Genomic DNA, 24,011 nt, shown 5'->3' on the forward strand with positions numbered 1-24,011 from the left:
CTGTTGTTTATATGCTATGGACAAGCATATATTTACAAATGCTTATTACTTATACGCCCAAACATAATGAAATGTTGATTTGGCTCCAAACCCATGACTTTTTGTCGCCTCTAGTAACCTTAACCCTGTGTGGCAGTCGTACACACTTCTTTCAAGTGCCTCCCTGAACGTGATTCTTCTCTTGGTCTTTGGACAGGTGAGGCTTTTGGTGTGGAACCTCTCATCTTTAAGTGCAGAGGCCGTCACTTTGTCGACAAGGCCGCTCTGAATGACTTCTTCGAGTGAGACTCTATCGTGAGTGTCAGGGCTTATCAGTCCTCCAGTCAGGAGCTGGAATTCGATACAGCGAAAACCGACATCCTTTGGGAGGAGATTTTCCTGAATAGCCTGGGAGATGGACAAAGTCTTGGAGGTCTTGGGGTGAAGGATGCCGTTAAATACCTGCTCAAACTGTTGGAGCTGTTGATTCAATGCCTCATCTAAAAGACCTCTTTTGAGAGCCTCAGCAAGACCAACTTTCTCCCCTGAAGAAGGGTCGCAAATACCTCCAGTGCAGGCCTGGGCCTCCAACAGCCTTAAGGCAGAGATTCTGTCAGTAAAGCCCTGTTGAAACCCCTGAAGCACAGAGAGCCTCTTCCTCCGCGTGACGTCCCAGAGACCAGCAATGGGGCTGTTGATATCTTCCACAACGACCATCCTTGAAAATATGATGTCTGCAATTTCATAGATGCTAAGATCCCCACTGCCGTAGCTTTCAAGCTCGGATATTTCAAGAAACCTCTGACTGAGAGCAGACTCTAGACAAAGCTGTCGGCCACCTTTGACATCGGCAATGATGTGAAGTGTGTTTCCACTGGCGTCAGAGGTGGACTTTTCCTGCCATTCACTCTCCTGCTGTGACAGAAACAGATACGTCCTCTTGTCAATGTGTCTCGCCTTGAATGCCTCATACGCTGACATTTCGATGCCGCTGCTGCTGCTGACAACAGACACTCTGTGAGAACTTGTGGGTGAGGTGTTTGTGAGATGCTTCTCACCGAACGGGAAGAGAAACACACCACCATCAATGTCATAAAGGCACTCCTTCAGTATATCAGAGTAGTATGCTTTCAGTCCACTGTCAGGGTTGTGGAAACCTTTGGGGTTACTGACTGGATCGTACAGACCCTGTAGAGTCTCTTTGTTTAATAGACCCTGATCAACAGCGATGCTAACTGGCACCCTGACACCAATCTCTGGGTTGATCAGCCCTCCAGTGGCTACCTGGATCTCAAGAATCTTCTTGCCTTTGTATCTATCAAGAACTCTTTCCTGCATTGCCTGAAACACAGACAGTTTTTTGCCTGCATGGATGTAGCCGCTAACAGCTCTCTCTGCCTCTATCAGTTTATCTTTCAGGCCTGTCTCCACAATACCTCTCTCCAGAGCCTCAGCAACTGAGTATGTTTGCCCTGTGGACAGATCTGTAAGGCTTCCTGTTGCAGCCTGAGCCTCCAGAAACTCTACGGCGTACGTCTTTGCTAAGAAGCCCTTCTCAGCAGCTTCTAGGAAGGATATCTTTTTCTTACTTGACTCCACGTACACTCCAGCAATAGCAGTTGGTTTGCCAGTGTACTGAGCGAGCGATGCTTGCAACTCTTCCATTGTGATGTGACCCATCTCAAACTTACGCCAAACCTCTTCATCCAGGAGCTTGTACTTGATTAAGGTTTGAATACTTGTGCTGCTTTTGAGTTCTGGGAGCTTTTGTGAAGTTGCATATATCGCACTCAGTTTCCCCTCACTGTCTGATGTGTTTACAGTTTCACGTATTTCTTTGATCTGATACATTCTTGTCTTAATGATGCTACGTGTGTCACCAGGCTGTTGGTCAGTGAGTCCACACAAGGCCATGTATCCATGTGTCGTCACAGCCATGGCCTCATCAGGTTTGATTTGGCTCTTACAGGTCACAATTTGCACGTCTTTTTGTAGGAGAGAGGGAGTTTGGTAAGTAGAGCTATTCAAGATATTCTTTGTTGGTGAATCGTGGATGCTTTGGCTGTGAGTGACTTCCATTTTATCTTGTTTGACTTGTTTCACTCCAGTGTTTTCTTTCTCCATTGTTGCCATCTGTAGATGTGACATTGGAAGAACTTTTAAGTAATGGAAGACTATACTTCACTGTTTCTGATAGCTACAATTGCTACATAGATATTGTAATAAATAGAAAAACAAGCAATTTGTAAAACTATATTAAAGTTTATAAATATAATACTGTGCTGTGGTAATGTTGAACTAACTTCATCCATACCTCTGAGGACACTTTCATTTTGAGAATCTCGTCCTCCAGGTTGCATTTTGCACACTCATACGAGGGCACCATCTTCTGCCTCGCCGTGTGTTCTGTCTTCAACAAAGCCGTCTCGTTGTCCTTGACATATTGACGACTGGTTTCAATGATTTCCTGTTTGTTTATCCTCTGGTTTTCAGTCTTCATCCTCACCTCGAGCGTCAAAAGCTTCTCCTGAAGAGTTTTCACCTCTTTGACGTACGACTCGATTTGGTCCCGGAGAGATCTCGCTTCTTTTTCCCTCAGTGTCAGTTTCCACTCACTATCTGTCACCCTGGCTGCCTCGTTTGACTTTTCATTGCAGAGGCTTTGTAGAGCGCTTACTTTCGTGTTGAGTCTAAGTCTGTCTTCCTCAAGTAGGGCAATTTGTGATTTTGCCTTTGAGAGGTCGTGTTCGAGCTTCGTTCTTTCTTGCTGCAGTTTGTCCAGTTTGATCTGCTGCTGCAGCAGTTGATCAGATTGTGGCTTTGTCTCCACAATGGTGTGATGTACTGTTTTTATCTCTTTGACTTCTTGTTTGAAATACTTGTTCAGCATCTCTGCTAACTCTGTGCTATGTTTTGACTTCCCACTTTCACTTGATATTTCAGATTGTAGTAAAATAAGTTTTTTCTCTATTTCAGTCTTCACTAGCAACAACTGCCTCTCATAGCCCTCTTTTTGAAGTTCTAGTTTACTCTTCAACTCCTCTAGCATTTTCTTGCACTTCTCAAGTTGCTCTTCCATCTGCTGGGACCTCTGCTGAAGCACAGAGTTTTCTTTCTGCTTTAGTTCAGCCTCTGCTTGGGAGCGCTGCAGCTTTTCTTTCAGCGTTCTGACTTCAGATCCCAATGTGATGCTTTTCTCTAGCACCTCAGCTTTCTCTTTCTTAAGGATCGTATTTTCATGTTGCAGATTTGATCGGGATTTGTCAGAATTCGACGCTATTTCTTTCATAGCTGCTTTATTTTTCTGAAGCTCAGTCTCCATCTGCAATATTTTTGATTCTTTGGCTTTCCTCTCTCTGGTCTCTTTCAGCAATTCATCTTTAGTTCTTTGTAAGGAAGAGTTGAGCTCTGAGATTTTAGCATTTAAGCTCTCTATCTTCCTGTCTGTTGCTCTCTTGTCGTTCTGAAGAGAATACATCTCCTGCTTTAGGGTTTCTGTCATTTTCTCCGAGCTGCTAGTTAAGCCTATAATGTTGTGCTTATGTTTGAAAAGCTCGTCTTCTAATGCCTTGACTTTATTGAGATGTTTTTGGCTCTCTACAGTTTCTTTTTGCAGTTCTGCATTTCTTTTCTTGAGCATTGCGTTCAGATCATTAATTTCAGCATTTTGCCTTTGGATCTTTTCATTTGCAGTATTTTGCTCAGCAAATGCCGATTTCAGCTCTGATTTCAGGGCTGTCATTTCTTTCTCGTAATTGTTAATTTTTGAATTTAGTATTACGATTTTCTGCTGAAGTTCGGTCATTTTCCTCACCTCCTCACTGTAATCCTGCAGTTTCATTTGAAGCTCATGGGAGGTCTGAGATTTCTTATTTAGCTCCTCCTCAATAATTTTAACCTGCGATTTGGTGCCCTCCGCCTGCGACTTAAAGATTTTAATTTGCTGATCCTTGCTGTCGATTTCCGCTGTCACCTGATCGAGTTTAGCTTTTACGTTCTTCAGATTCTTTTCCATCTCTGTATTTATCTGTTTCAACTCATCTACCCTTTTCTGCAACTGAGAAGCAAGTAATTCACTTTTTTGAAGTTCTGCTTTGAGGTTTTTACACTGAAGCTGCGACCCCTGCTCAGATCTCTTTATTAAGTTGTTTTCGTCCTTAACTGTCTGAAGCTGCTGTTTCCAGCTCTCTAACTCACTCTTTAAAGACTTGATCTTTTGTTCAGAAAATGATCTGTCTTTTTCCAATGATTCTGCTTGGATCTGCAGACCTCTAATATCACTGTCAGACGAGGCATTTATCCTTGTCAGCTCGTCGCATTTGAACTTCAGCTGATCTACTACTGCCTGCTTGGAAGCTACCTCTTCTTCTAAGTTGTTAATCTTGTGAATGTTTTCCTGCTCCATGGAGTTTTTCTTTTGCAGCTCTCCTTGGGTGATCTTCAGCTGCTCTTTCAGGCCTTCGACTTCAGTGCTTTGGAAAAAGGCGTTTTGTTCCAAGGAGGATTTTGCTCTTTGGAGAGATCTGATTTCCTCTTGAAGTTCATTGATTGATTTCTTCTGGATCAGTGCTTCCTGCTGGAGATCCTCTGATTTCTGCCTCATGTTGTTTCTGTCAGTCTCCATGTCCATCTGAAGTTTCTTTAGTCTGTTGTTGCTGTCATCCAACAGCTTTTTATAACCTTGTGCTTTCTCCTCAGCCACCTCTGCCCTTTTCTGGATCAGGACTAGTTCCTCTACTTTCTGTTGCAGGGCATCCGCCATCATTTTCTCATTTTCTCTGACTGCAGCTAACTCGCGCTCACTGTCAACCTTCAGCTGTCTTTCTACTGCCAAAAGCTGCTGAGCCAGATCCTTTACTTCAACCTGGACACTTTGCACTTGTTCCTCAATAACTTCCTCCACCTTTACCTTTCTCTGAAGTTTGGGGCTCTGTGTAAGATCTTGGCCATCATTAGTTTTCTTTAAGAGCTCCTCGAGTTTCTTCTGAGCCACTGACCACTTGGCCTCGGCCTGCTCAACTAACTGTTTGGTGTGACTTAATTCCTCCTCACTGGCGGCTTTGTCTTTCACTGCTATTTCTAACTTGGTGCGATACTGATTAATGTCGTGCTCCAGCTGTGATTTCTGGAAGGACAGATCATCAATTGTCTTCTCTTGAGTCTCTACATCTCCTTCCAACTTCTCCAGCTGTGCTTGTCTTTCAACCAGCAGAGCCTCCTGTTCCTGGACCCGTTGTTTAAGTTGACTAATCTCTAATTCCCCTGCAGCTTTTTGGAGCTCCGCGCTCTCTGTCCATTTTGTATTCTCTGCTCTCTCAAAAGCCTTTCTGGTCTATAATGCAAAAAAATTAGTCATCCACTGTTTCACTTTAAATTAGAGATTTTAGAAGAAATTGCATCAGTGTTTTACTTCTTACAATCTCTCCAGGAATTTGCAAATTCAAGAAATGTTATGGAGTGTTAAAACACATTTAACACCAAGATGTAAGCTTGATTTTAGATGATCTTAAAGGGACAGTTGGAATCTTTTAGAGTGGAATTGTATGAGGTACTCATCCATAGTCAGTGTATAACATACAGTAGATTTAGTCTGCACACCCCCAGTTTGGAGAAACAGGCTGGAGTCTGACATGGAGGGGTGGTGCAGCAACAAAACGGTAAAAAACAATATCAGTTTAAGTGCTGTAATTAGAATATTTTCATTGCTTTACCTTGCCGTCAGACAGTGATTTCTGATAGGGAACTGAAGCTTTTGTATCGCTGTCTTCAAAGCCAGACTTCATTGAGAAAAACAGTGATTTAACATCGCTGAAATGATATGACTCCAGTTCCCCATCCGAACGGGCTGCCTGACGGAAAGGTAAAACTGTGAAAATCACTCACAATATTGTGCACACTCAAACTGTAAGTGATATTTTTTGGTGGGACTTTTTCTTAGTTGGCTAAAATATGTTTTGCTGCTGACCCCCTGTCCACAGCAGTACACTGCTTAGCTTCTGTGGTGGTACTCCTACTGCTTCTCCAAACTGGGGGTGTGTCAACTGACATCTACTGTATACCGCAACCCCACTTCAAAAGATCAGAACTATCCCTTTAATAGCACTTGCCACTGATTTGATCACTGCACTTCTGCCTTTGCCAATACTTGTGAAATACTACACAAACTCCTGGAGAGGCTTGATTTTCCCACAGACAGGCCCAATGAGAAAGACTTACTGTCAAAGAAAAAAAAAAAGAAAAAGAAATCTCTCCTCCCAGCAGATCACCATCACCAGCACTAAGTAGTTACTGTACTTGCAGACATGAACCGCATTTGCACATTTCCTTTGCTTCTTTTGCGCAATGAAGCAAATGTCTTCACTTGTAATGAGCTGAACATACATGGTAATAGAAACAACCCTCGGAGGAAGTCAACAACTTACAATGCACTGTTTCTGAGTCAGGCAGTGAAATATGTTGATGCAAAACAGAGGATCTAGTAACCATGCAAAGATATGAAGGTAAAGTCAATATAGGCACTATAAGTTTAAGCACCCACATTGCCCCAAGAGTCTAAATTGTGCTGCATAAGCTAATGTGAAAGCAAAAAGCCCGTAAGTATTGAAAACGTGGATCTCACCTCCTCGTCTTCAGTTCTCTTCAGTGTTTCACTGGCAAACTTGACATATTGTGTCATGAGAGTCACAAGCGCAGTGTAGCGGGTTCGGAGATCCATAAACTGTGCAGGACAAAGAAAAACAATCGTATTATTGCGACGTACTCTACATACACCACAAATGTCCTGCTCTACCAGAATTTAACTGTAGTTGTACCTCTTGCTGAATGGCATCAGAGGAGCTCTGCATCCTCCGTTTCTTGAGAGGGGATTTGTGTTGGGAGTCGACCATCGCTCTGAAGGTCATCAGCTGAAGTTCATAATCCTGCAAAAAGTGATTTATGTGTAAGTTTACAACACAGTTCCTTGGTCTTTGCCCAACAAAGCTTAAGAGGAAATGCCATTGACTGCTGATCATATGTAAAAAGAAACCAGGAGGACATTTAAGATACGCTAGCTTACCTTAATGGCAGATGAGTACTGCTCCGAGTGCTTCTGACACTCATCAATTCTATTCTGTTTTTGATCAATTTCCGCAACAAGGACCTGAAAAACACAGATATTTTAAATACATATTCAGACATCTATATGTATAGTTTGTTTATCTTATTGTGAGGAAGTTCATTCTTGTCATACCTTCTGTTTGTTTAACAGCTCAGCCAGCGCCTTGCTATCTTCAGGTTTGTTTTCTTGGGCCTTTAGCTGCTCTGCTTCCATGTCTTTAATCCATTCATCAAGACTATTGTAGGAGTCTCTGTAGTGTTTCAGAGATTTGCTGATACCATCAAGCTCCCGAAGCCTGAAATTGAACAGTTAACATTCATGAGTACAATTATGCTTATAATACTTGCACACTTTACTTGTAAATTACTTGTTCTGGTGCAAAAATTTAATGTTAAAGTAATAAGCGCTAACCTGCTGTCAATCTGGGAGTGAATGTTCTGCCATCTCTCACTCAGCTGATCAGCTTTCTCCTTGTGCCAGTCCAGGTCAAAGTCACGCTCGTTATGTGCCTTAAACATGCGGTCGCTGATGACGCGTGCTTTCTGCAGCTCATCCTCCATGTCATGGAACACCTCCTGCTTCTCGTCAATCTCTGACCGCCATTGCTACGATCAGAAAGGGGAATGATTACTCAAAATGAACAAAAAACCCTGCCAGTGTTGGTGAAATGTTGAATCCAACAGTGTGTTACCTTCAGTGTTGAAATGACAGCCTCGATGGACTTGATGTCAGAGTTCATAGCGTCCTCCTCATAGAGTTTGGATTCGTAGGCCTTAACTAGCGCCTCTGCATTCTGGCTGTGCCTTACCACCAGGCTCACTGTTTTCAGTCTGCCACACAAAGGGAACACACCTTCAGTCCAGGTACATTTAAAGCAAATATCTATCTATTAAAAATATTAAAATGCCAATATAATTACTTCAAGACATGATGACTTACTTGTCCATATAGATCGAAGACATGGAGTACACTTGGCTCATGTTCTGGACGAGGACGGTGAGTTCTGAGGAAAGTGTCGGCACAGAAGGAGAACCTGCAGCCTGTCTGAGGAACAGCTCGCACTTCTCCTTCATGACGTCGAGGTCCTCCTTTAGCTTATTCAGTTCCGCCGTCTTCTTCTGCAAAGTGGCATGGAGAAATCAGGATAAAAAAACCCACCAGTAAGTTCCTATATAAAATGATTTTAGCTGCCCAGACGTGTACCTCGTGTTCTGTGATGCGCTGCAGACTCTGCTCCAGGTCGTCTCTCTCCAGCGGTGTGCGGAGTTGCCTGATGAGGTGTTCTTCATGGGCTTCTAGGTGCATTCGGAAGTTGCGTATTTCTGAGATGTAATGATTGTACACCGACTCCTCGTGTTCCTCTGTTTACCAGATTTAAAAAAAAGTACAAATAATCATATAAAATTTATAGAAATTTAATTGTTCTTTTTTTGTAAAAAGAAATAAAATAAAATAAAAACAATGTAAAAGTTTGCTTGTATTGATGGTCAAAACTACACGATAAAACAAAGGGAACATTAAACCTACAGACAGTGTCGCACACATTAACTGATAGCGCTCAAGTGCACCTCTAGGTGGCATCATCATCACAGTATAACCCCAAGTAGGACCTGTTACAATGCAGCTAAATCAAAGGCACTGTGCACACTGCTAAAATGAAGTCATACACGAAATGATTGTTTAAATAAGATGAACTTATTTTAGAAAAGGGTAGGCAGCATAAATAAATGACCTCATACAGATGTATATTTGTCTGCTATGCAACATCGTAACAAGTAAGTATTCTGGATTTTTTTTCTCCAGATATTCCACCCTATTTCAAAACCATAACTGCACATCAGCAACGTCCAAGTGATTTACATTCACAGCAAAGCCGACCGTCTCTTTAAAAACTCTACTTAATTTGTAAAACAACAACAACATAATTCCAAAAGGCATTAACTTAAGGCTTAAAAGGCTTAAAGAGCCATGTGTTTCCCTCGTGTGTTGTGCTCTATGTATACCAGCAGCTCTGTGTTGGGAGGGACAAGAAGGGGATCTGAGCCTTGCCTCTTTCTGCAGATCTGAGCAGTTCCTGGTAGTACTCCTTGCAGCCTGTCACGTCTCTCTCTAGCTGGGCGCAGTCCGCCACTGTGAATATCTCCGACTCCTCACTGTCTTCCAGGAACTCGTCAAAGTGGGACTGCAGGTTGCTCAAGACCTGCTGATGCTCGCCTGGTAGCATGGTCTTAATCTGGAGAAATAACAGTGGGATTAAACGAACATGATCATCAAAACTGAGCAGGATTAACGAAAATGATCATCAGTTGGTGGTGAAAAAGTAATTCAGACATACTGAGGACACATTCCAGTTGCGGATGGCTCGTATGTCAGCCATTAGGTAATGCCAGGACACCACGCTCTTCATGTTGATGTGGGAGTGATGCCAGAGAGCCAGGACATTCTGGTATAACTGCTCGATTCTGCAGGAAAAGCCAGACATAAATAATTCATCCCGTCAAAGTCAGGTCATTTGAAGTCAAGAGGAAACTTTACTTTAAAGCTTCAGCTGGTAACTTTTATAAAAAATAACTGAAACTCTTACTGTATCCTGACAGTAATATATAAGACAGAAAAATCATGTTCTTCTGGCTCCTCCAACGTGCCTGAACGAAAACAACCAATCAGAGCCAAGGAGTCTCTGACGCACGTCAATCACTGCTCTTGCATACACTGTGCTGCCAACAACAACTTACATGGCGAAGACAAATAAACAGAAGAAGACCTGAGTGAGAATATGCGTGGGGAAGTGGGGCTGAGCAGTGTGCGCACAAGCATTGGCATTAAAGACACCTCCTGGTTGTGACTGGTTGTTTTTGTTCATGCGCTGTGGATTCTTCCAGATGCCAGTAGGAGCCTAGGAGGAACCTGAAAAACATTCTTTTTTCATAGATTACCTGTCTCGTGTATTATTGTCAGTATACAAGGACAGTTTCGGCAAATACGACAGTCATGTTTTTAAATTTTACCTACTGAACCTTTAAAGGACACAAAATGAATCCTAGCATCTTACCTTGCAGCCATATCAACAGCCTCTTTGTTGGGTGGAGGCACAGTGAAACAGACAGAGGGCACCATGGCCTCATTCCCTGCTGGGTTGATGACCTTCCACTTGGCCCGGTGAGAGTTACTGGCCAGTACGCACTCATCATCTTTATAAATGGTAATCTGGGAGAGGAGTGAAAAACACACAGCATAACATGAAGCTTTGAAATGAGATTAAATGTGGTGTAACGTGGCATACGGCACCTATACATACCTCTATTTGACGATAATCACAGATGGCTTTCACGGGGATGGAGGATCTCACTGGGCTTTCAGGGTTCCTGGGCCTGAGCTGCACAATGTTCTTGGCCCTGCCCACTAGACCTGCTACAGTGCTGCGGTACTGAAGGAGCTGCTCTTTCTCATCCTGGGGGACACATCATACAAAAATAAATAGACAAATATTTGCAGCCACCTCCATATGAACACACACACTACATATCTTCCTCTCAGTTTACCATGGACTCCTGGATGAGGTCCTCCAGTCTGTGTAGGCTGCTCGATCGATCACAGCTGTATTTTCTTTGAATGGCATCTTGCAGGCTCTTAAGGTAGTCCATGGACTCTTTGGCATCACGGAAATACTGCACGGGGGGGAAGTGAACCAGAAATAATTAGATGTGACAAACAAATGCACTTTGCCGCGCTGACAGAAAACAGGCAGCAACTCACCTCAAAATAAACAGCATTCTCTTTGAGATGTTGCTCCACACATGAGCAGAGCTGTAAAATCCAGCTCCATTGCGTCTGCATGGCGGCCTTGTACGCCTGGAAGACACACAACTCATGAATAAGAAACACAATAGCCAGGTATAATTACCTGGAAAATTACAAGATTACAGGACTTCAGCATCTTTAATTATGGGAGTCGTATGCAGGGTGGAGACGCTGCTGTCATGCTGACCGCAGAGCATAAAACACAGGGCTTACTTCAATAGTGAGCCTGGCTGGGTGGTTCTTAAGCATAAGCCGCTCTGCCTTGTCCTGCACAGACTTGATCACTTCCTCCTTTTCATCCAGCTCTCTCATCAGGTCCTGTATAGAGACATTAGGCTGAGTATCTCTGGCATCCAGCCGTGGCAAAAACCCAGTCACTCCATCCTCTCACAGAATCTTATATCCTGTCTCGGAGTATGAAGTTAATCACTCAGGCCACAATAAACAAATCCCTTCAAGGAGATTATTGTTCTGTTCAATGAATGCAGCTGTAACGCAGCCAAACCTATACACCCAAAAGAAATGTCTGAACAAGCCCTTATTATTCTGTCTGCATGAAAGATTTTACGGATAGAGTTACAGTTAATTAAAAGGACTAAACATACAGCATGGTAGTCTCTTTTCTTGGAGATGTTGCTGTTACGATCGCTCCAGTCAAAGGCAACTTCCTCCTCCTCCTTCTCATTCAGCCAGATGAGCTCCTGAGTTGCCTGCGACACCAGTTCATGCAGGCTTTCCAGGTGGCTCTGTCGCTCTCTTGAACAGCTCTGAGGGAACAGGCATTCATGAAAGTGCATCAGTAATTTATAGCATTAATGGCAGCTCAGATTTTAGAGTTCAACAGATCACTTACCAATAGCCTTTCATACTGCTTCTCTAGTTTGGTCAGTTTGTCTGAATAAGTTAGTTTCAGTGGGAGGGTCATCTGAATCTGAGGAGGGAAAAACAATTTTAGTTCTCATATTTTCTCTGCAGAAACTAAGCAACCTATTCTTTATCTTTATGCAAGCTACTGATATTTGACATTTGTTACTTTACAATTGTATTTCAACAATGCTGTGTTTAGCATGTGGTTATGTTTAGGCACAAAAACAACTTGATTACGGTTAATAAAGATCATGTTTTTGCTGCAAAAAAACAATTTTGGTGCCATAATCACAGCTGAAAATGCTGCTATGTGATGCTAAATAAACACCCGCTTTTGTTGTTTGTTTGTCTCGGACAGTGGTCTGCTGCTTAGCGGCTGTCTCGCCTAAGTATCATACCATCCACCATCCCCTCCTCCTCCTGACGACATAGTCAGCTCTTAACACATGTAATCAGAACTGTCACTTGATATGATACTTATGAAACCAAAAAATGTAACATATCAGTGGTTTGCAGAAATGCACAATGCCAGCATTTTTTATCTGGCAACTGGGCTGAACTCATAGTTGTGGCAGGAAACTGCAGCACCATTTCAGACTAACGATAGAGTATGTAGGGTTGTTAATGTTTCCACTTAGATCATGAGAAAGACAGAGAGAACTTCCAAAACCTGCTTACCTCACTCAGCTTGGCATCTTTAAGACTCATTTGAAATTCTTCAATGGCTCTGTGTACACTTTTGTGGTTCTCTAAATGCATTTCCACACTTGGTAAATCTGATCCCCACTCTGAACGATCCAGCTGCACCTTTAATATGGGAAAATAATAATAAAATAATCAGCGTCTTATTTTAAGTGTGTACAAATAAAGCTATAGTGCATTATAAACACACTGATAGTGACTACTTACCTGCATCTCGTCCACCCAGTTCAAGAGGTCCTGGACAAATTTCATGTTGACCTCCTCTTCTGTCATGTTGGAGTCTGCCAGGGAGGATTTCAGTAATGGCTTGCGGATCTGCATGTGTTTCAAATGCCTGAGGCTGCCTGGGTCCATGCCACCACCGCTCCCCATGTAGCTCTGGACTGAAGCAGGCTGCAGGCCGGGGGTCAAGGCAGGGGTCAAGGACGGGGTGAGGCACGGTGTAAGGCTAGAGGTGAATGTGGACCCAGGGGTACCTAACCCCCCTGGGGTGAGTGCAGGAGTAAGGGCTGGTGTCAGGCTTGTGTTGATGTTCTGGGAGAAGCCGGAGTTCAGGCTCTGCGTGATGCCTGAGATCATCATTTTGGTTTGTTCTGTCGTCAGGGTGCGACCTTTGCTGTATACAGAGGAACACTCTGCTCGCATCGCCAGGAGGTCATCTCGGAGTTTTGACACCCTGTATTCAAAAAGTAAAGACATTATGAGATATCTTCGATGTATGAGAGTATTCAGCGTGTTACCTTTGCAGGAGGATATATTTTCTACCTTTGGACCAGTTGATCTGCAAAAGGGAATTTCCCATCCAGAAGAATTTGGATGTCCACCACTTGCTGTCGGAGGATGTTCTCACACTCCAGAAGGTAGCCGGCAATCTCAGCTTCATGTAGGAACTGGATGCCAGACTCAAGACGTTTTGCATCCTTAGCAGAGGGGAAGCAAAGACTTAAAACTCAAGATACAGAATGTACACTCAGTGATACTTTACCACAGGACTCCCTAAAAACTTAGTATTTCACCCAGGGGCGGTGCCTCACGTCCTGCAACACAGAGTATTATATAGCCTACTGTTTACTAAAATTTTATAGTATGCAGCACTTAAAATCAGGAAAAGACAACACTTCTTATATTCTGATATCCAAAATCTAAGATAATATCTACTCTCATATCACAGTATTGATGAAAAACATTGATATACAGTATTGCCCAGCCCTACTTTATTATTGTTCCTTATACTGCTGGCATGGCTGCAACAGCAAATAGACTTACTAAATACTGCTAAAATATATTCAGTTACACCAACTAGATTATGCCCAACTACAAAAATCCACTCAGATGGAGGGGTCTCTGTATTCTGATATAAATGTAGTATCTTGGATCAACAGATGCTCAAACAGGCTTACAAGAGAGACTTGTCAGTTTCCATGCATACAGGAAAATATACAAATTATGTGAACCATGATAAGTATATTCTGTATGCCTTCATACTTGACATGCATCAAATAAAATGGTCTTATATTGTATGCATATATTAGTCAGTCTAGTTTGCCTACTTTTCCAAGCTTTACAAATAAAACTAGCTCATACTTTGCCACTCAGTCCAACTCCTTATTTTTTTCAAACTAAAATAATTCAGGATTTTTGTTCTGCATTCTTACAAAGGATCATTTCAATTATCGTATGAAGTATGAACGTGCACTTAGAGCAGAGGTTGAGACAGTCACAGAGCTCGCTGAAGGGTGCACTGCTGCATCCTGCAAAGTCATGCCAATCCGAGCCAAATACCAAGTTTTTAAGGAGTCCCACTTCATGACAACTTGCATTAAGTCAAATATGGATTGTACAAAACTTACAGACTGCAGGGCAATTCTTGCCAGTGCAATCTTGTCCTCTCCATTGACACAATCCCGCTGGACCCTGTTGGCAATCTGCTGCAACGTCTCGAGCCTGCAAAAACAGAAAGATTCAGTTGTTACTTTACAGTTGTTATCCCTTTGATAAAAACAAAATCATCTTCACAATTCACACTGTAACCTCACCTGGATCCATAGGCTATGTTGTTATTGAGAAAGACTGAGCTGTTAATTTGTAACGGCTCAGTGTGAATCGTATCATTGGAGCCGAAGCTGGTGAAGCTGCTGTTGCTAACAGACGAGAACCCGCCTAAATAGGCCATCTTACTTCACGTGGCAAACCACCACTGCTGCTGCTATTCCAAACCCCTCAAACAACCACCGCTACATTTCTCATCCTGATCATGAGAGGATCCCAGCCTCAACCCAGCCCTGACAGTTTGACTGCGAGCATTCGCAGACCTAACTGATGGAGCGGCTTTCAACTTGCTCATATTTATAGCAGCGCAGCCAGGTGCGGAGCGTGTAAAGTGACTCCCACCCTGAAATAATGTGCTGTCCTTAGGGGATAAAAATTAAACAGCAGGTTGAGACAGTACGCCTTTGTACCAACTGAGACTGTATAAAGCGCTGCCAAACTGCTGGGATTGCTGTTTCTGCCACCACACCCTACATTAATGCTGTAAATATGTTGTGTTCATAGACCACGACAGCAGGAATGAGGGGGGAAACTTGTCTAAACTATTATCAACAGAGACGTCTTTGGTTTTGGCATCTAGTTTCCATAGAAATAAGATCTACGCTGCAAATAAATACTGATGAACAGAGCACCAGATAGAGCCCAAAAACGTGACAGAGCTTGCCATAACAAAACAGAAACTCTTTTTGTTTTTAGCATTTGCAAGTTTCTGCCTTTCTAAAGTAACTAGACACTCGATTAGTCATGATTTTATTCCTGAACTGAAAGCACCTATTTTTCTCACTGTTTTATTACACAAGATGAATTTGTTCTCTCTTTATTTTGTCACCTGATCATCCAAGTGGAGCAAAACTCAACCTTATCATATGCAAACCGAGCACTTTGGCTGCAATAAATCTAATCAAGAAATATTATGTACAGCAGCTCATAAATATGTTGATAGAAATCACATCAGAGCGTGCAGTGGTTAAGTGAGGGGATTTCTTCTTTGATAAGGAAAACTAAACACTGACCCTCAGTGTTAGGTTGTAGCAGCAGAGACATTAGTACGCTTGCAATGTGATGCTGAAGCACTCAGCCTGCACCAGCCTCAGAAAATGTTATGCTGACTCATGTAGCATATAAGCTTCGAAAAGCAGCTCATGATCACGATTTTTTATGGTTCATTTGCTGCTGCTGTGGATGAATACACTGGGAAAATCTGCATCTACCCATCTATCTGTTTCTTGCTTTTAATCCTTATATTTAGCCTCAAACAGTCACACATTTCATCCTATCAAAATACAAGCTAAGTGTCTACATGTGTCAGTTAACTATTGACTTTTGGCTAACAAATAACCCATAATATTAGGTTATTAAGGCCATAAAGATTAGACCTTTAAATTCCATTATGTGGAGCGAGGCAAGACATACTCTCACTGCCCTCACATACCTTTCCACCTCTGGCCTCAGGCTCTTTTCTCTCTCCAGCATGGCAACAATCAATTTACCCCATTCCTTCTCCACGTCATTAGGATGATGACCCGGGGGTAACTGAATACGCCCAAACTCAATCCACATCTGTCAGATAAGCCACAAACACAGATTTGTTAACACTACACTACCAACGCTGTGATGTGTGAATCAAAGCAACATGATCTTCTGTTTTTTGGATTTGCATACCTCAAGCATTTTATAGAGATTATTGATTTTTGTCTTCTCGTTCTCTTTGAGCGGGATTTCATGTTCTTTAAACTGCAGATACTGTGTATAAAGTGCCTGTAAAGGAAAGCAGAGATCATAATAAAAATGTTTTAATCTTATACAAAGCATGAGAGCAGATATTAACCAGGATCTTTAAACATTTGTCAGTCCCCTTGTCTTTAAAACAACTGCATAAAAGTGCCTGCACTGTTAGAAGCTATCAAGTTCTTGCAGCAAATGGATGCTGCGCCTCTCTCATATCCATCAATATCACTTTAAGTCTCAGTTACAGCAGATAGAGGCTGCACGTGATCTATCTGAAGGAGACACTTATCCTCCCTGACGCTACATGCAGATTGTAAGCACTCCCTAAAATGAGGCAGCTGATGTTCAGCTTATGCAAACTAAAGCTAATAATGATAAATCTTTAATACCTTGAGTTCCACAGGGTTGTTGGGGAATGATCTATCTGACATTATGGCCACGTTGTGTTTGATCCACTGACTGAGGTATTTGATCATGTTCTGGTACTCCACCCATTTGATATCCACATCCTGTTCAGAGAAAAAGGATCATCAGCACATGATGCACCTCTCAGCACTTTCACTCAGACTGGGGTGGAGTTACTGGTGGACCAATGCCATCAACTTACATTAGGACTGATTCCTTCAACACCATCTGGTACTTTGGGGAAGGCATCGTACAGTGTTGAGACGTATGTGATGACTGATTTTTCATCAGGGGACTGAACGTCTACGTCTGGTAGGAAAAGTAAAAACCAGAAGGTCACAAACATAGCAACGTGGCAGTGAGCTGTGCTCAAAGGAATTATTCCTCAAGCCAAAAATATCTCAGCTTCACTCAACATGATCTCAAAATGTTTTCAGAATTAAGCCAAACATAACAGTGTGTATGGATCTCACCCTCCGGGTCCAGCAGCCTGGCCACCCCCAGCTGTTCAGCTACACAGAACGCGTGCTCTAAATTGGACCGGTTGGCCTGTGCCGACACACGGCTCATGTCAACCAGGTCTGGCCTGCAATAGAGAGAAAGAGTTAAGTAAGTAAGGCCTGAAAAACAAGGCATACCAACTAAAGGGAAAAATCAGGATATAGAGGAAGAAGAAGAAGAAGAAGATATATTTATTAATCCCCAGGAGAAATTCAGTTTTTTCACTTTGCTGTCATACATACACAGGCCAGAAATACACACACATGCACAAACAGGACCTATCATGCATTAAATGGAGAGATGTCAGAGTGAGTGGGCTGCCAATGGACAGGCACCCTGAGTAGTTGGTGGTTCAGTGCATCGGGCCAAGGGCAACTCAGCATAGTGTTTTTCTTTTCTACAAAAACCCTGCAGTTCTTTTAGTGTTAAAGTACCTGTATTTATGAATGATGGCGTTAAATAGCCTCCCGTCCCTCCACGATGTTGTGAAGTTGTCACATCGTACACCTACGTAGCCCTCTGTCATCTGCCTGGACCAGAACAGTAGCCTCTCCTTGGCTGTCATGTCCTCGGACTCCCCAATCACATGGACCTCCGAGATCTGTCACAAAGAGACGTACAGGATATTAAATACAAGATGCACTGATGTAAAATGTGAGCTGGGTTCAGAGTAGGGCTGGGCAATATATCAATATCAAATTGATATTTTAATATGAGTCTAGATATCATCTAGACTCATTAAAATATCAGTCTAGATATCATCTTAGATTTTGGATATCGTAAGTGCTGTCTTTTCCTGGTTTTAGGAGTAGTAGTTGCAGTTTATTTCAGTAATTTTCCAACTTATACCAAATATACACAAGGAAAAAAAGAAATAATAACATTAATAATATTAATAACAATAATAAATCATTATTTTTGAAGCTGTGACAAACTAAAGTATGTTAAGCTGACAGAAAAGGTGTAGCTTTTTGCGCCTACCCTTTTTACATTAAGAGTTTTATAATGTTCTCTTTAGATTTATACAATGAAAATAAAAGAAAACAAGCAAAACACAATATGTTCTATACATCCTAAAGTCCCACACAAATATTCATATACACACACTGGCATTCATAACTCTGTTTTGTATTTGTTACTCATCTTATCTTTAATATTTTCTAAATCTTTGAAGTGTTTCCTTTTCAAAACTATTCCAGAAATGAACTCCTTTGACTGTTACACATATTTGTTATGCATTTGTTCTAATATTTGTCTTTATAAACATATAAGTTCCTCTTTGTTCATAGAGACTCAATTTTCTTCTGGATACAGTCTGGAAGCATCTTATTTTTTATTTTATACATTATTTGTGCATTTTTTAAGTCCACCAAATCTCTAAACCTGAGAGCATGTGAGTTTATGAATAACCTGTTGGTTGGTTCATAGTGACCAGCTGTTTTTGTTTTGTGCAATTTGGATTTCTTTCTTTTTATTTTTCATTTAACCCATATTTAACCAGGTAAGGCAGAGTCAGGCAGAGAGAACAATTTACATAGTTTCAGAGGAGAGAAGAGGAGCAGAGCACATAAAGGCTTTCTTCCCCAGCACAGTCCGTGCACCAGGAACAGACAACAACACTAATTGTCATACAACTTTATGAAGGGAGTTTGCTCAGTATGGCTTTATAAATTAATGAATACTGAGCCTATGAAGGGTTAAAGATGTTCAACCAGCCCTGGAATAAAGCGTACAGTGATGAGTGAGAGATTTACAGTTTGTAACAAATCTCAGTGCACTCTGATCTAACATGTGCAAACAATGTGCAGATGCATTCATGTACAACAGATCACCGTAATCCAGAACCAGTAAAAATGTAGCAGCAACCAGACTTTTTCTGTCCTCAAAGGAGAAACAAGACTTGTTTCTGAAATAAAAACTTGAGCCTCAGCTGTGGCAGCCTCAGTGTAATACAAGACACGTTGACAGTTTTGACTTTATGTGATTTATATGTAGTTTCCAGGATAATTTATGGTCTATTACAACTCCCGAAAATCTATTTTCATGCACTCCTTCTATTTCAACATTGTCTATCACAATTTGTGCTGGCTTATTCATTTTTCGACATCCAAATATTATGAATTTGGTTTTATTTAAATTTAACAACTTTTTAATATCAAACCAACATTTTAACATTTTCACTTCTGTGTCCACTGTCTCCAGAAAAAGGCTTCATTGCAGTAAAGTGATGTACTTTTCTGAACTTACCAGACTGTTCTAGCTGTGGGTTTTTCATTTACCCACCTATTTATTATCTCCACATTACTGATGATTATTCATCAAGAATCTCGTGTCAGTATTTTGTGAAAGCACCAATAGTCAACCCCACAGTCAACCCCCTTCATGTCCCAACAAAGACTGGACATTTTGAGCTCCACAAAAATATAATCTATTGGGCAAAGTGAATAAAAAATATGTAATGTATATATGGCATCTATTTGGAAAGATTCAAGTGTGCATTAAGTGTAAATTGGGTAATAGTTTCCTTGAAGGCATGGAAAATGTCAGCAGGTCAGAAGTGTGAGATAGAGTTGTGTAACAGATGACTTAATTGTTTAACGACGTGTTATAGATTAAGACGACCTCAAACAAACAGTGCCACTTCACAGGTTGAGCTCCACAGCACTGTTGGCGCACTGGGTTCAAAGCACATTTATGACTGTGCAAGAGTTTCTATCTTACATAGCATTCAGTATTGTTGATCAAAGCCTTTGTTTTCCTGTGACACACATCCCAAACAACTAAAATTATGGCGACAAAACATGTCAGAAATACTGTAATTCTGGTAACTTTTAAAAGGTTTGCGTCTTTTTACCATATCACAAAGAATTTTACGTCACAACATGAGTCGAACAAAACCAAGAAGCACAATAGCAGAGTGGATTTTACAAGATGAACTTCAGTCAATCAATGAATCAACCAATGAATCAATAAACTAATCAATCAATCTTTTCCAGAGAGGAAAGCCAGCCAGCTCGGTGACATCAGTGTGTCAGCCCAGAGCCTCAGCCTCATACAGATTGTACAACTTCCAAAGGCTGACACATGTCTATAGTCCAGTTAAGAGAAAGTATGACAGGGGCCGGCTGCACAAAACACCTTAAGTTAAGATTTTCCTAGTTAAGGTTGCCTCAAAATAAAATTGGTCGCACAAAGCACCCTAAAGTCTTCTCCCTAACATTTATTTAATATGTTCACTTAAGTATTTATGGTTTCATCCTTGTCTTGGTCTAATACTGAAGGAATCTCAGGACCATTACACAAAAGACCTTAGCAACCAAAGTTAAAAAAATAAACCTAGGTACCTCTAACTCTATCTTACTACAACATGAGCAGGTTTATGGTGATAAAAGAAAAAAACTAACACACCAAATGGATACGCTTTTGATTTTACATCATAGATTTGACTGAATTCATTTTCATTGCAATTTCTTCCTACAGTTGTTTTCTATTTCTGGTAACTGGGGATCACATTCACTTTGTATTATGAGCTGTCTATGATTGTATTCCTCCAGAAGTATCGTCTTTTCCTCCTCTTGTGAGATGATAACAGGCATCACAAGCGTGAGTCCAAGCAAACAAACAATCTCCACTTTTACCGCTGTAAAATCTATTTTCAAGGCAGTAAATGAGTTAACGTTTTTCCTTTACCAAGAAAACCTTTTAAGGGATTCTGTGCAACTGTGTAAGCAGCACAGCTAAGTAGAAATTAAGTCTTAAATGTCATACTTAATGAGAAAACTTAAGGTGTTTTGTGCAACCTGTCCCAGGAGTTTAAGTGGCCACCGATTTAATCGTTTTAGTCTGTCCAGCTGGAACTCTATACAATGACTTTAACTGCCTTAGCCTCAGCCTTCCAAAGAACACACTTAATATAAATATCAAAAAGTTGGATTGTACTGAACACTTTGACATGATTGTTGCATCTCTTTCAACTAGACAGGCTGAGGTTTCAAGAACACACCACAAAGAAAAAAGATATAACAGATCAGACCTCCGCAAAGGCCAAACGCCCTATCTTGCAATTTGTGTATCCACAATGTGATTCAGATCCACTCCAAAATCTAATGGGTTCTTCCTTTGCCTATCATACATCCGTCTACCAAGGTTCATGAAAATGGGCCCATAGTCTTTCCATAATCCTGCTGACAGACAATCAAACAAACATAACCTCGGAGGTGGGGGTAATACAACTGAGAGTCATTATGGACCCACAGGCGTGAAAAGATGCTGCTGTGCTTTCTTTGTTTCAGCAAAATTAGTTTGGTGTCGGTAACTGTCCCCAGATATTTGTAATTATCTACCAGGGTGATTTCAACGAGCTGTACTACAGTTAATGTTGAACAAGGGAGATATTTCCTGAAATCAACAATAACGTCTCTTGTTCTGTCGGCATAAAAATGAAGGAATGACACCACGATACAAACTCATTAACTGTTCCTGCTGCTGAGGAAGATCGACAATCACTGTATCATCAGGGGATTCTTTCACACAAACCCTGGCAGCCATTGGTGAACAAAATATAAAGAAAGGGGGACAAACAGCAGCCGTATGTGGGTTGGAGGATTTCAAATATATAATAAAAGAGCACCATTTACTGTCACACATTTCAGCCTCCTATAGACCCACAGTAATCACTATAATATCAAACAAAACCAAGTGTTGTAACAAGATCACTGATGTTCTTCATCCACAAACCAACGCCCCACCGGCGCCTACATTAAGCTACCATTCTTTCTGAACACCTGTGAACTGTTAATTGGGCGCTAACAAAAAAAAAATATGTCAACATAATGTTCCTGTCTCTACATACACGACAAGCAGTGTAAATATTTGCACACAGGCTTCAGATAAATAATGCAAAATTATGCAGGCAAAGTACACAATCTTCTGCACATGGAGATGCCTGTAGTGTGTATACATTCTACAGAGTGTGATGTTTGAGTTACTGTACGTCCAAGAATGAAGTGAACACAGACAGAAGGACAGCAGTGATGACATAATACTGACTGGGTGTAAAATTATGTGAAGAGGAAATTAGACAAACAAGTGAACTGGCATTGCTCTAAAGAACATAAGAATATTTTCATCGTAGTGCTACACTTCCATGATTTGAACACCAGCCCTGCAATGTTCCAGTCACAGTACACCCCCACTCAAACCCCTAATTAATCTATCATGAATCACACCAATAACAGCTACAAATAGCACGCTCTTGGTTTACCTCCCGTTCGTCGGAAATACATTTGGCAGGAGCAGGAAGATCTTCTGCGTAACCAGAGCAGGTGTGGGCCCTCCGTGTCCTCCTCCTGTGTGCCTGAGTGCCCCATATAATCTTGGCAAACGTTTCCTCACTCCCAGGTCTGTCATTACCCCTCAGAGTCCGCAGCGTGTGCTCCACTGCTCCAAAACTGACAGCCCTCCTTAACTGGCGCTGCAGCAGCTTCTTCACAAGGAGACCATCCTTCGCTGAGATGCCTCTGGAAGTCGTGCTTATACAGTGAAGCTTTTCTTCTACACTGGACCTGCTTCTGTCATCATCTGTTTGCTCTATGGAAAACCTCGCCGGCCTGTAAGGTAACCTCCTGGTTGTCTGATTACAGGGATCTCTGAGGATTATAACTGGTACCTCTCCAACGTAGACACCTTTGCTGATGCTGCCCTGCCTGGAAAGATGTGTCTCCACCTCTGGTGGTTTATCCAGCTCTGCTTGGGACTCCTCTGCCTTCCCATCTTGGCCACCTTGAGGTTGTGCACTACTGCAGATGGCCTCAGTTGTAACAGCCTCACTTCCAGGACTCTTGAGAGATCCAGCAGGCTGAAAGTCCCCTGATTTCCTCTTCTTCCTCTGAAAATAGCGGCGACCTTTGCGCTCTTTAGCTTCAAGGCTCAGTGGAGCTTTCTTAGGGTCAACATAGCATTCCTCTTTAGGGCCTCGAACACATCCACAGATGTTTCCCATGGCTGACAGTCATACAGTCTGTTACCCATTGACAGTGCTGAACTCCCGACAGCAAGCTGCTTTTCAGGCAAAGTATCCAGTGAGCTCCGCTTGATCTGAAGAGCCACTATCCCATTGACAGAAAGCCATTTTCATGCTGTGCGACTACCACACAATAAACAGTGACAGACGAGCCGGCAGCCAGACGGAGAGCTCGCTCCACTCACAGCAGAGTTGACTTTTTCCCTGCGTTGACTCACAGCTGAGAAATGGTCAGCCTCTCTCCCTCCCTCTTTTGCCTGCGTGCTCTCTGGCGAGTCTCTCCTCTGACACTGGAATCCTTTCTGACCTTTGAAATGTTTACCGGCTTCACTAATCCAGCACAAACACCATAAATGCACACACAGACGTGGCCCATGTGCTTATAGTTCTCAGCTGAGCAAGAATGGGAGACTTGTGGACAGACCTGTTTTGTGCAGGTTACACACACAACATGACCACGCCAGAGACGCCTCTTAGGTTTCCTAATATTTGTGTCTGTAATCATAGATGGAAGGGAGGTTTCAACTGTAAGCAGATGACAGCTGATGGCCACCTATTATGCTGTGAGAAATTTTGGCTCAGCAAGTTTGGCTGCGCGAACCAGACAGAGTCCCAGGCTTTGAAAAACAGGACAGCGTAGGTCAACGAGAGCGGCAGAAGCACGGGCAAATCCATGCTGGACAACAAAGTGCTTTCACTTTGTCTATTAATCAAGCTACGTACAATGCTGGAGCCAGAGGTGGGGCGTGAGTCCAATGGTTTAAACAAACACTATTATCTAGACAGATCACCAACACCGCAGTTCACAACAGGGCAAATGCTCTGACCAGGAAGTGATTCACCACATAAAACCACATA

The 24,011-nt window shown here is 42.0% G+C and overlaps 1 protein-coding gene across 4 annotated transcripts in view; it reads right to left on the bottom strand.

The window, feature by feature from the left end:
- Positions 1–24,011, bottom strand: part of dst (dystonin) — a 132,630-nt gene that overhangs the window by 66,062 nt on the left and 42,557 nt on the right. For all 4 annotated transcript variants that reach the window (XM_049600887.1, XM_049600886.1, XM_049600889.1 and 1 more), the window contains 27 exons: positions 17,566–17,732; positions 17,104–17,216; positions 16,833–16,939; positions 16,615–16,734; positions 16,160–16,255; positions 15,930–16,057; positions 14,299–14,392; positions 13,214–13,368; positions 12,656–13,124; positions 12,425–12,553; positions 11,733–11,810; positions 11,485–11,646; positions 11,093–11,197; positions 10,835–10,930; positions 10,621–10,746; positions 10,377–10,529; positions 10,131–10,285; positions 9,414–9,540; positions 9,128–9,311; positions 8,282–8,439; positions 8,018–8,196; positions 7,770–7,908; positions 7,490–7,683; positions 7,211–7,373; positions 7,037–7,120; positions 6,792–6,899; positions 6,599–6,697 (listed from right to left, as the gene is read on the bottom strand). In XM_049600887.1, coding sequence (XP_049456844.1) covers positions 6,599–6,697; positions 6,792–6,899; positions 7,037–7,120; positions 7,211–7,373; positions 7,490–7,683; positions 7,770–7,908; positions 8,018–8,196; positions 8,282–8,439; positions 9,128–9,311; positions 9,414–9,540; positions 10,131–10,285; positions 10,377–10,529; positions 10,621–10,746; positions 10,835–10,930; positions 11,093–11,197; positions 11,485–11,646; positions 11,733–11,810; positions 12,425–12,553; positions 12,656–13,124; positions 13,214–13,368; positions 14,299–14,392; positions 15,930–16,057; positions 16,160–16,255; positions 16,615–16,734; positions 16,833–16,939; positions 17,104–17,216; positions 17,566–17,732 — 3,888 coding nt within the window. The remainder of the gene's footprint in view (positions 1–6,598; positions 6,698–6,791; positions 6,900–7,036; positions 7,121–7,210; positions 7,374–7,489; positions 7,684–7,769; positions 7,909–8,017; positions 8,197–8,281; positions 8,440–9,127; positions 9,312–9,413; positions 9,541–10,130; positions 10,286–10,376; positions 10,530–10,620; positions 10,747–10,834; positions 10,931–11,092; positions 11,198–11,484; positions 11,647–11,732; positions 11,811–12,424; positions 12,554–12,655; positions 13,125–13,213; positions 13,369–14,298; positions 14,393–15,929; positions 16,058–16,159; positions 16,256–16,614; positions 16,735–16,832; positions 16,940–17,103; positions 17,217–17,565; positions 17,733–24,011) is intronic.

This window comes from Epinephelus fuscoguttatus, linkage group LG16 (genome assembly GCF_011397635.1).
Source record: "Epinephelus fuscoguttatus linkage group LG16, E.fuscoguttatus.final_Chr_v1".
NCBI lineage: Eukaryota > Metazoa > Chordata > Actinopteri > Perciformes > Serranidae > Epinephelus > Epinephelus fuscoguttatus.